Genomic DNA, 12,890 nt, shown 5'->3' on the forward strand with positions numbered 1-12,890 from the left:
GTGAACATGTCAGCCTCATGGGTGCTTACAAATCTCCCTACTGAAGGGAGAGATCTATAAAGTGGTATACACTGATTGCCTTGTCTGACATTGGCTCTGCCAACCAGCAATTGATCTGTCCATTGTGCATGGAGCCCGAGCCACCAAAAATTCTATTCCTCAAGTCCAAGTTCCGGACACAGTCCAACAACACATGAGACAGGTCATCAGTCTTCTGGCAGTCTAAACACAGTGAGGATGGCTTAACACCCATCATACACAGAAACTTGTTTGTAGGAATGTGCCCAGACCGGACTCGGAAAGCTGAGACTCTCTTGAAGTGCAATAATATCCTATGTATGATATTTCAACAAACAATAGGGACCCTTTTCTACGGTAACCACGTCTCATTGGTTATCTTAACATCCGCCACACATAAAGCGTTCTGATAGCGTAGCGTTAGCGGAGCGCAATGATAGCGGTCCGCTCGCAATCCGCGCTCGTTAGTTCCCGCCGGCGTCCGCTGGGCGCAACGCCAGCGGTCGTCCGGCGCACCGCTATCATTGCGCTCCGCTGACGCTCCGCCTACGCTCTCGAAACGCGGATGTGTGGCCGAGCTTTTATTGCTTGTGATCCACAAGGCCTATATATAAAGTATTAATATTTAGTTGTTATATTTTCAATGTTTTGGATGTATTGAGGGGCAAACTTAAAAAAACTTGATTTTTTGTTAGCATAATAATTGGCTTTTATTGTATAAAAAATATCCAATATTAAAATAATCTTTATATGTGATGTTTACAATTAAAAGGTAATAATAATAATATAATAAAATACTTTATTGCACACTACAGAAGAAAAAGAAACATAATTCAGAACAGATACAACGTGGTAGGTAACAACAGGCGGTCTTATCGCTAAAACAGCGTAGGTACCACGTTTTCGTTTACCATAAGGACGAAATTTCATTGTATAGTTATAATAAGAACCTGTCAACGCGTCTACAGTGGCAACTATTGCTATAAACTGTTTGCCCCTCGTTAGATAATATTTCAAGCTAAAGACTTGCTAGTTGTTATAAGTACACTGTAAAGAGATTAAATATATCAGTTTATTGGATAATCTTCTGTTTTTTATGAACATGTTCAAACTCGTGCCTTTCACCTAATTATGAGATTTTCCATGCTATAGTATGGATTCTTCAAAAATTAAGTTTATAAAGGATCTAAAACATCTGTAATGACTCCAGAGTTGCAGTGTCCATGGCCTACGATGCCAGCTTACCATCAGGCGGTCGCTACATTTGTTTGCCACCGCCGTGCAATAAAAAATGCTTTTAGCAATGAAATGGGAGTGCTTGAAAGGCCTAAGAGCGTGCGCAGACAGAGAGCGGTCTGGAGTTCTGCGTTCCGCGTTCAGAGTTCTGCGTTCTTTAGAATGTACCGAGTCTGTAGCAACAACGCACACAGCGGGCAGTCTGCCCGTGGCGGTCAAAGCGGAACGCCGCGTTCTAGCGTTCTTTCCCCGCCGAGACAGAGAACGCCGGAACGGGGGGATGTCTGAGGTTGCAAACAAGCAAACACAGAAATAGTTATTTGTTATACAAGGGGGCAAAGTTGTATTTTAACGCCGAGTGTGGAATTGAAAAACGAGCAAGTGAAAGGATTCTATAGTTGAACCACGAGCGAAGCGAGTGGTTTGAGAATAGAATCCTGAACTTGCGAGTTTTTTAACACACGAGAAGTAAAATACATTTGCACCCGAGTGTAACACAAAACTTTTCCCCTCACTATAGCGAGGAAACTACAACGCAAAATGCGTTTATCACTGTTTCCAGGAGATCCACAGGTGGTAAATCATCTTTATTACTAGATTCATCTACTTTTATCAATTTTAAAGCAGTAAATTTGACTTTATTCAAGGTCAAATTACTTTACCCACTAGTGGATAAAATGCGTTTTTACCCGCTGGTATTAAAGGACAAAACACGTGTTTCCGAGCTAGTGAGGGGAAAAATAATAAGTGTCAGCCCACTGGTTCATGATTATGTGACATACTTATCCCCGTATTTATAAGCGTTCACTAAAGTTATCAAGTCGATAAAGTTCATTTGTCCCTTTCCGACGTATTGGTGTGATAGAAAGGGACAAACGAACTTTATCGGCTTGATAACTTTAATGACAAAAGGTTACAAAATACAGGGAAATTAACAGCAGTAAGAAACAAAAATCTAGTATTCTATGTATTAAAAGCGCCATCTTTGACGTTCGATATCAGATCGGATAATGTGAAAGCGCTCTTAGGTTCCTTTTGCAACATTTTGGTGCGGAACCCTAATAAAGACTACTAAAATCAATCCATCAGCGTTTTATTCAAATACTGTATACTCACGATTTTGTTTCCAAACAGGGTAGGCAGAGCACATTAAACTGCTCAAGTTTCAGCGTCAGTCTTGGCAATAAAAGGGAATGAAAACGAAATTGCAATGACAGACTTGACTTTTGAAATGAAATGGAAAATCCATAGTCCATAGTAATATTATAAATGGGAAAGTGTGTGTGTCTGTTTGTTTGTCCGTCTTTCACGGCAAAACGGAGCGAAGAATTGACATGATTTTTTAAGTGGAGATAGTAGAAGGGATGGAGAGTGACATAGGCTACCTTTTGTCTCTTTCTAACGCTATAATAATAAAAGTACAAAAATCAATCCGTTAGAGTTTTATTTAAATACTGTATATAGTATCTGGCTATTTTCTGCATATCTTCTCCGGCATGGTTCATCTTGGCATAAGTGAGGAATTGCCTCCTCAAGCGGAGTAGCTTCTGAGGAGTCACCAGGGGTAATGACTCCAGGGTACAGCCGGGTAGGCAGGGAAACGGGCTGAGTCTTGGTTCAACTGTTTCGCTTCAAGGATTTGTTTTGATATTTCTTGGGTAATGGTATCTAGCTCGTAGAGGAAATTTGTGGAGGTTAGGGGTGGCTGGAACGAAAAAAAACAATATAAACTTTAACACATTCACTACTGGACAAAAATGGCACACTACGTGGAATTAGTCCGGTTTCCTCACGATGTTTTCCTTCACCGAAAAGCGACTGGCAAATATCAAATGACATTTCGAACATAAGTTTCTAAAAACTCATTGGTACGAGCCGGGGTTCGAACCCGCGACCTCCGGATCGTAAGTCGCACGCTCTTACCGCTAGCCACCAGCGCTTCGAGAATATATGAAATGAAATGAAATGAAATATTTTATTTCAGACAGGTGTCCATATTTACACAAAATATTAGTAGATCAAAACAATAAAAATAAAATTAAAAAACAATAAAATAAAATATCTTACGCTAGTGTTAAGAGAAGACATAATGCTCATTAGATCTAACATGCATTGACATCCAATGAGTAATAAGAGGGCTATCAACCCTTCCTGCGATCCCCCTCAGGAGAGTGTTGGTGCTGCCCCTTACGCGCTGCCACAATGACGCCACCCTCTTACGCAACACTGCGTGGAAGCCATCCGTGCTCCACTCGGCGAACATTCCCGACGCGCTGCAGCGCCAGGGCAGCCCCAACAATCCCCTGAAGGCATTGTTATATTGAACACGCAGAGCACTAAAAGTCCTTTTGGTATAGTTGCTCCACAGGTTGCACGTGTACAGGTTTTGGCAGTAAGTTTTAAACAATGTTAACTTCACCTCTCGGGAACAGCGCGAAAACCTGCGTGACAACATATTACCTCTAACTGATAGTGCTCTGCGTTCTCTTTCTATATCACCATCATCTCTGAGAGTGTCAGTGATATAACCCCACATTGGTAGCTTTCCTTTGATTCCTGTCAACTTTGAGAACCACTGCATCAAGCAAAAAATCTGTAAGTATGATCAAGGGGGTTACCATGACGTACTAAAAACGTTCAGTTTAGGTTGAGAGAAAGGGACACAGCTATAGCAGTTACATAGCTCCGTCCCTCTCTCTCAACCTAAACTGAACGGCTTTAGCACGTCATGGTAACCCCCCAGAAAATAAAAATAAACTCTTACGTTTTGAGTACTCTGGTTGGGTGGAGGAGGTTTCTTCTCGAACAAGGCTGCATACACCGCCTCCAAGTCGAGCTGGTCCTGCGGCTGAACTGTGAAGAGAGGGCTGTCCCATCGGTTGTTGGAGTTCGGCTCTTCAAACCTGCAATGATTAAGACAGTTTTGTTGTAAGGGTGAATCAACTTTTTCTTGCCTGTTACTGCCATGGTCACAGTCACAGTATAAGGATAAATCAGTAGTTAATCTCCGGCAGCGGCGACGCGGTCGTTACTACTGCGCAAGGTCACGCAGGGTTGTACCGGTGCTACTGTCCTACTCGTAGTAACTGTGTATGGCGCTATGCTAGTACCAACGCTCTTTCTACCTTTTTATCTAATAAAGATTCAAGTACGTGTTTGTTTCTTAAATACTGACAAAATCGTATTTACATAAAATGTTTGAATAGATGTTTGCACAATATTTAAGTAGGTACCAAACTTTCGAGCTAGATAGATCGCAGCATCTACCTAAATGTCGTTACAGATAAATCTTTATTGATTTTAATGTGTCATTCTAGCTTTAAATCTCACTTTTACGCCATTTACGTAAGCAATAATTGTACCTAATACTGCAAAAATATAACAACCACTTACTTTTCTGGGTGTCTAGGAATTCTAAAGAACATTCTGACATTTCCGCATTTTGAGAACTGTTCTCCATACACCCATAAACACTACAGTAACGAAAATATGTCTTCGGTGCTGACGTCATTTTCTCCCGAACTCAACACGTCAACACAGCGCGCGAACGCGGCCCCGACTGTCCAGCCCAATACTTACCAGTTTCGCATATATTTGGTGCATATGGAGAGTAGTTTTCGACACACCGCGCGGAGTGAAATTTGTTAGAAGAGTTATTACTGCTTTATACTGTGTCACAGTCCCCTGGGTCACGCTGGTTTTATGCAAAATTATGCTACTGAAATTATGCAAGCATGCATGTAGTACGTTTGCATAGTTATAGTAGCATAATTCTGCATAAAACCAGCGTGACTCAGGAAACCGTAACCATGGCAATAACAGGCAAGAAAAAGTTGATTCACCCGTAAATATGATGTGATAAGGACTCAACAAAGTAAGTGTTTATGATTTATGATATTTTTAGTTTACAAATTATATTGTCTGGACGAGATCGTTTCTTTAGCGATAAGCGATAACACCGCCTGTTGCTACCATAGTTAAAGTTATGCGCTTAATTATTAGAGATGTTAAAGTCTCAGAATGTCATATTAGAACTAAAAACCAAACTTAAAATATAAAAATTTTGAAAAATCCACGACCGCGACATAGTGGGCCGATTTTCATGAAACATGGCTAAGAACACTCCTGACTAACTCAGCTTTCAGCCAAAAATACTAAATCAAAATCGGTTCATCCGTTCGGGAGCTACGATGCCACAGACAGACACACACACAAACAGACAGACAAACAGACAGACAGACAGACACGTCAAACTTATAACACCTCTTCGTTTTAGCGTCGGGGGTTAAAAATCACAAAGAGATACAAAGAAAAATAATCTAAAATAACTTGAGAGGTGTATAATTATGACTAGCTCACCCTTTCTTCTTATTATTTTTCTTGCGATAATTAGTACAACTTGCAATGAACCATACTTCATATGAGGTCCTTCAAAGCGGTATCTCAGTGAACAAGTTAAATATTACTGAAACAATGTTTTAGGTCCCCCCACGCGACGTTGCGGCGCCTCTCGAACGTCGACGTCGCAGTGACGTCCGCGCGGCGTCGGCACCGCGTTAGCGCCGCGCCTCCTCGACGTTAGTTTGCTTTTGGTTCACTGCCAGCACTGACGTCGAGGCATTCGTATGCCTTAACCAATTTTTTGAAAAGTTATTTCTATAATGTAGGTGCATCAAGGCGACTTGTTTACAGAGGGTCTGTGGCCTGTGTTGTGTCAACTACGTTTGACGTATTAGCTTCCCTGTCACACTTACGATTCCTAAGTGCGACAAATGTGTCAAAATGTTCACGGCAGACCCTCCTCAATGAATGCTCTTGACACGTATCTTTATCTAGGTAATCAACGGAAAAACTGTCATTTCATAGAAATATTGTAAAAACACTAAACAGAGAATGTGTCGTATCGAGAAACGAGAGCAAAAAGCAAGATTTACGATGTAGCGACCGTCATGATGCAGAAGTTTAAGGTTTTTGATGAGTAGTTTACGTTTATTTGGCATAATTTGTTAGTTACTAAAAATACCGGGATTCCGGTATTACAAAATTAAATATCGGTATTGAAATCTGCCCCAAAAACGGCAGGTCTCGGGATCCCGAGATACTGGGATCCCGGTATTGGAAGCCCTAGCGCTGACTGGATGTTGGTCGCCGCTGGCATCGCGAAGGCCGACGCCGCGCGGACGTCACTGCGACGTCGACGTTCGAGAGGCGCCGCAACGTCGCGTCGGCGCTGCGGGAGCGCGGCGTCTACGCTGAGCGGGCGTTGGAGAGGCGACGCTGTTCGCGAGACGCCAGATGTGGGGGGACCCTTAATCCCAGCTTACCTGAATTTAGTAAGTGCGTCAAACACCTCTTGGCTGTACGCGTCAGCTGCTTGAGCATTCATCCGCTCAATGTTGGCCTCCCAAGCTTCTTGGTGGTTCCGTATCGTGAATATGGTGCACTGAGTTGATTTTGACGCTTTCGATGCGCAGTATAGTTCATAGCGGTATCCTGCAATTAAAAGATCATTTATTTTCAAACCAAGGAAAAAATGGATGGACTGTGTAAAACATAGGTTCCCGAACTTTTTTGGGCCACCGCCCACTTGGGTATCTAAACAAAATTTCAGCGCCCCCCTATCATAAAATAGCTGAAATAAACGATGTATTTAGTCATTACTTTCAAAAATCATACATTAGTCTCACCCAACAACAACACACAACCCAAAACGACTTTGAATACGTACTTAAGTACATGTAAAGCAGAACGAAATACATAGTTATATTCAACTTTTTGAGGATGTTTTTATTTTCGCTTAAAAATAAAACAAGTATACATGATTAGACACTATTTATTTATTTTTTGCACTATTGTCTTTATTGAAAATATGAAGTTATCTACTGAGTTTATTGAACAATCAAGATTTCAATGTGAAGGATGCTATTATGTTAATTTATTTATATCTGGTTGAGTTTTCGTTAAAAATAGCCGAAGGTCACCACGTTCAGTAATTTGCAGTTTGCTTCTTTTTTGTAAGCAATGTGAGAACGGCACTGAAACCTCGCTCAGCTAAATACGAAGATGGAAACGCGATTAGAAACTTCTGTGCTATTTCCCATAATCCAGGGTACAGTTGAGGTATTGATTTTTGGAGCCAGAACTCCTGGTATCCCATTTTAAATTTCACTTTAAGTTCTTCATTTGTTGTCAGTTCAATTAGTTCTTCTTCTAAGTTTGGTGACTCTGCTGTATTCAACTGTGAGAATGGATTTAAAAGCCAATCTGGTATGTTCATTTCAAGAATATCATGGAACCGCTCATTGAAGTCAGCATAAAGAATTTGTAAATGCTGACAGTATATTCGCCTCCACCTAAATTACGCTTGAACAGAAGGATTTTTCCCATAAAAGCAGCAATAACATTTTTGGTTTTAATTAAATTCAAGTGATCACCCTGTAATTGAAGATTAACATCCGATAGAGGTGATGCAGGTAGGCACCAATATCTGCACCTGGTTTATGCATCACAGTGTTTATAACTTCTTTGACTGCCGGTAAAATCAATTCTTCGCCAATTGTATGTGGTTTACCTGTTTTTGCAATCAACAGCGAAATATTGTAAGAAGCTCTCAGTCCGTCATCGTCTTGTTTTAAAGACGACGCGATAAGGTTCGAAATGGTAGGCCGCGTATGAAATTTTTTTTCTATTTAGCCCTTGAAAATACGACAAATCTTTGTCTTTTTTGTCAGCATGCATTTTAGTCAAATGCTCTTGTAACCGAGAGGGCTTCATTGCCTCATTTGAGAATACCTTCTGGCAGATCACGCACATGGGTAAAGTTTGGTTGGTGGGAGATGAAATAAAGCCATATTTCAAATATTCAACACTATACTGGCGACATTTTTCTTAGCCTCCGATATTGTCGCAGCAAATCAAGTCCAACAATATAATTATGTATTCACATTTAACACCAACAAAAGTCGTTGTTCGAGTTCACTTGTAATCACAAAAACATTATTCAAAATGTTCAGTCGCTTTGTGGCAAAACTGGACAGTTAAACTTATTACTATAACCACCATTAACACTCCCGATAAATAACTTTATGCGCAGTAAAATTAATCTAGGATCCCCAACGATGAGCTCAACTAGAAAGACGTGGATTTACTGATTGCAAATAAAGCTGTATACTACGCGGTCCATGTGTAACGGTCACCCAGATGGCTTCGAGTTCTCGCGCCGATAAGGAGAATAAGGACCCGACAAAAGATATTAGACAAAACAAAAACAAACCTAAGGTAATAAAACAATGTTTGCTAACGGCGGGCGCGGCTTATTGCATAATAATAAAATGCGCCGAGACAAACGACCAGATGGTGTTTAACAATAGGCTTTACAGTTATTATTTTAAGTTTTTTTCCTCATATATGGGACCGCCCCCCTGTGAGGACGAACGCCCCCCAATTGCTTTCGAGCCCTCTACCGCCCCCTGGAACTCCTCAGCGCCCACTGGGGGCGGTATGGACCACTTTGGGAACCACTGGTGTAAAAGATGATATGAAATGGAAACAAGTGAATGATTAGATGACGGGTGATTAAGAGGTATGGAAGAGAAGGCCATGCTGCGCGACTCGAAATGACTCGGATGAGGGCAGGTAAATGATGATATTATAAAAAATATGAAGAGGTGACATAATATTGAAAAGTTTTTTTTTTCTTTTCTCCGTCATGGCTTTTACTCCTCGCCAGTTTAAGCAAGGTGAATTCTGCCAATGTCAAGGTGAAGACTTTTGACTTTTTTAAACGAGAGTGTTCTGCAAAATTTTATTGAATAGTTTTATTATTGGACTTTTATTGAGTACTCTCAACAGAGTAAAAAAATTCTTTTTTTAGAAACTTGACATAAAAAGCTATGCATGAATGAAATTTTTCATACTTGTGTATTTCACTATCTTATTTAGCATTATTTTATTTCACATGCCAAAAAAGACATATTGATAAGCATAATTCTAAAAATCATTATTTAATTATTAGTCTTTCCATTTAGCACTACTGTTCATTGTAAAGTGACGAATTAAACTTAAAATGTAATTTATTGCAGTAACTATTTCTTCTCATGCTTGTTTATTGAATAATAAACAAAAATATGTGTTATAATACCCTGAACAATACCATATGTGAGTGTGTTTAGTAAAACATCCTACTTTGTTGGTTACCATTAAGGCGAGATTTACTTTTATCTTTATATGGATAACCTGACAAAGCAGCTTTATAGCAATCGACAAAGTGGGACATTTTCCCGTGGACACTCACATATTGCTTATTTGTGGCAAAGTAAAAACCAATCAACCAACCTTTAATATAGTTACTGCCGTCTAATATAACAACATTATCCTTCCCAATAAGTCGTAGTACCTCCGATTTAAGGTACCTCTCACTCTTTTCTCCTTCTGCGAGTCTAAATATGTAGCATTTGGTTCATAACCTAACTTGACTATAGCATCCGCTTCCGAGACTATTTCAACCTGTTTTCCGTGTGTTTTCTCAAAGAACTCTTTTAGTTCTTTCGCTCTTGTTGTTTTTCCACTCACTGGACAGCCACATATTATAATTAAAGGCATTTTGTTGGTTATTTTTATGTACAAATCTCAGCTCACCAACTCAGCTGAGTTGACATTGACAGCTGTCACAAAAGGGCCAAGTTATTTTTTGACAATTGTGCCCTGGATGCAAGTCTTTTAAGCCACTTTTAAGGGTTAAGGGGATGTACTCATAAATTATTCGGTCAATGCATCGATTCAACGATTAACGATTATTAAAACTAAATATTAAATTAAATGTATAGCAAAAATTAGTTAAGTCCAACGAAATACACTTTCACTAAAAGTTCCAACTTCCTCACCGTACTTCAAAACGACTAATACATTACCGGGCCAAGCCAAAGACGATCCCGTTAGACCGAGAAAGTGATACCCGAGCAAACGAAAGATTTCAATATTGAGCTGCGAGCGTAACGAATTGTTTGAAAAGTGGAATCTTGAGCGTTGTGAGGAATTCAAGGTACGAGGGTTAACAAATTTGACCATCGAGTGAAAGACAACATTTCACCACACCAACACGAGTACAAACGTAAAAACAAACATTTTTGACTGTAAATCATACTTTCAAGAGCAATTCTACCAGACAGATTCTGACATCAAGTTAAAATTTGTATGAAATTACTTGCTCCGGTCGTCTTTTAATTTATCTCCACTCGTTTCGCAGTTCCCCTTTTCCGCACTTGTATCGTAATGTATTATTTTCTACTCCCGAACTGTCATTTACAGGCTCGTGCATAGATTTTTAAAACTCCAAAGCGCACGCGCGCAGTAACGAAAAATAAAAAACGCATTGTTTGGCTCTGTAACCATGGCAACGCATTATTATAACGATACTGCGCGCGTGCGCGGTAAGCCGGCGGGGGACGGCTTTGGGCAGATGCCCTGGCAGGGCAAAATACAGGAAACAGAGTGAATTTCACGAAAGTTATTATAGGAAACTATTTAAAACTATGTGCATGGTCCCAGAAATAGTTATTTGTTATACAAGGGGGCAAAGCTGTATTTTAACGTCGAGTGTGGATTTGAAAAACGAGCAAGTGAAAGGATTCTATAGTTGAACCACGAGCGAAGCGAGTGGTTCGCGAATAGAATCCTGAACTTGCGAGTTTTTTAACACACGAGAAGTAAAATACATTGCACCCGAGTATAACACAAAACTTTTCCCCTCACTAAGGCGAGGAAACTACAATGCAAAAAATGCGTTTATCACTGCTTCCAATAGTTCCACAGGTGGTAAATCATCTTTATTACTAGATTCACCTACATTTAAATTTTAAAGCAGTTAATTTGACTTTATTCAAGGTCAAATCACTTTACCCACTAGTGGATAAAATGCGTTTTTACCCGCTGGTATTAAAGGACAAAACACGTGTTTCCGAGCTAGTGAGGGAAAAAAAGTATTCTATGCAACGGTGTTTAACCACACCTCGGACACTGGCGATCAAATATGTATATGAAAAAGGCGCGTTCCTAGCACACACTATAAGCTCGTGTAGGTGAACGCGTACCATGCTTGTATGAGTGAGATATGACAGGTTGACTATTCGCGTTTTTGACAGGAGGTAACTGTGAGGTAACCGAGAGGGGGTGGGCGGCGCTTTCAGCGGGGAGCGGGAGTGGCCATACTGTACGATAGTACTCTTTATTATACTGTGGTTTAACTGAGTCAAAAAATACTCGTGGCGTCTGTATTAACAATTTTCGGCTTCGCCTCAAATTGTTACCCACGCTCAAGAGCTATCCCACGCCACTCGTCTTTTTTGACCTCCTTTAAACGCCTGTTGCATAAAATACTATTATGTGTTGGTAATTTAAATCTTGTATCCTCTCCCATGGAGCTAAAAATATATTTCTAAATATAATTTCAAAATAAGTAAGTAACTTATATTTTTTTGTATTATTTAAACTTGTTATTAGATACGAGATATGAAGATAAAATACACGTGTAAAATAAGTACTTATCAAAAAATAACTCGTTTTGTAAAGTCATTGCAATAAACAATATACTTACCTAAACATTACTATATAACAAGCAAACAGGATGAGATTTAAAACATAAATAGGTAGCTCTACATCTACAATGGCCTAACTAGCTTTTGCCCGCGGCTTCGCTCGGGTTAGAAAGAGACAAAAAATAGCCTATGTCACTCTCCATCCCTTCAACTATCTCCACTTAAAAAATCACGTGAATTCGTCGTTCCGTTTTGCCGTGAAAGACGGACAAACAAACAGACATATACACTTTCCCATTAATAATATGAGTATGGATTAAAAAGTTTTATGAAGTCTGGGTTCGAATCCCGATAAGGGCATTTATCTGTGTGGCGAGCACAGGCGTTTGTTCCTGAGTTATGGATGTCACCTATGTGGGGATATAAGCATTTGTATATTATATAATATCGTTGTCAGAGTACCCACAACACAAGCCTTCTTGAGCTTACTGATTCAGTCAATTTGTGTACGATGGTATTATCCAATTCCTCCCGTGGGTGTTGTAGAAGTCGACTGTGGAACATGGGTTCAATTGTGGTATGGGTCCTTGATTGCTAAGTGTGTGTAACTTGAACAGTTTCATGTGCTATGCCTACCCCTTTTGGGAGTACTTGTGGACGTAACATTTTACGTAATGTGGTAGTGAGTTCTGTGATAACAATAGTAGGCATACCTAGGCTACAGTATAATAAAGAGTACTATTGTACAGTATCGCCACTCCCGCTCCCCGCTGAAAGCGCTGCCCCGCGGCTCTCGGTTACCTCCAGTTACCGCCTGTCTAAAACGCGACCAGTCGACCAGTCATATCTCACTCATACACGCATGATACGCGTTCACGTACACGAGCTTAGCTTATAGACTGTGTGCGTAGGAACGGGCCTCTTTCATATATATTTTCCCTCACTAGCTCGGAATCACGTGTTTTGTCCTTTAATACCAGCGGGTAAAAACGCATTTTTTATCCTCTAGTGGGTAAAGTAATTTGACCTTGAATAAAGTCAAAATAACTGCTTTAAAATTGATAAAAGTAGGTGAATCTAGTAGTAATAGTACATTACATCAGA

At 40.0% G+C, this 12,890-nt stretch overlaps 1 protein-coding gene across 1 annotated transcript; it reads right to left on the reverse strand.

The window, feature by feature from the left end:
- Positions 1–2,681: 2,681 nt before the first annotated feature.
- LOC125238946 (protein KTI12 homolog) lies at positions 2,682–9,914 on the reverse strand. Its single transcript, XM_048146445.1, is given in 6 exon segments — positions 2,682–2,828; positions 2,831–2,959; positions 4,019–4,157; positions 6,579–6,747; positions 9,589–9,663; positions 9,666–9,914. Coding segments are annotated over 6 exon segments (849 nt in total). The 5' UTR covers positions 9,856–9,914.
- Between the last annotated feature and the right edge of the window lie 2,976 nt (positions 9,915–12,890).

This window comes from Leguminivora glycinivorella, chromosome 24 (genome assembly GCF_023078275.1).
Source record: "Leguminivora glycinivorella isolate SPB_JAAS2020 chromosome 24, LegGlyc_1.1, whole genome shotgun sequence".
Taxonomy (NCBI): domain Eukaryota; kingdom Metazoa; phylum Arthropoda; class Insecta; order Lepidoptera; family Tortricidae; genus Leguminivora; species Leguminivora glycinivorella.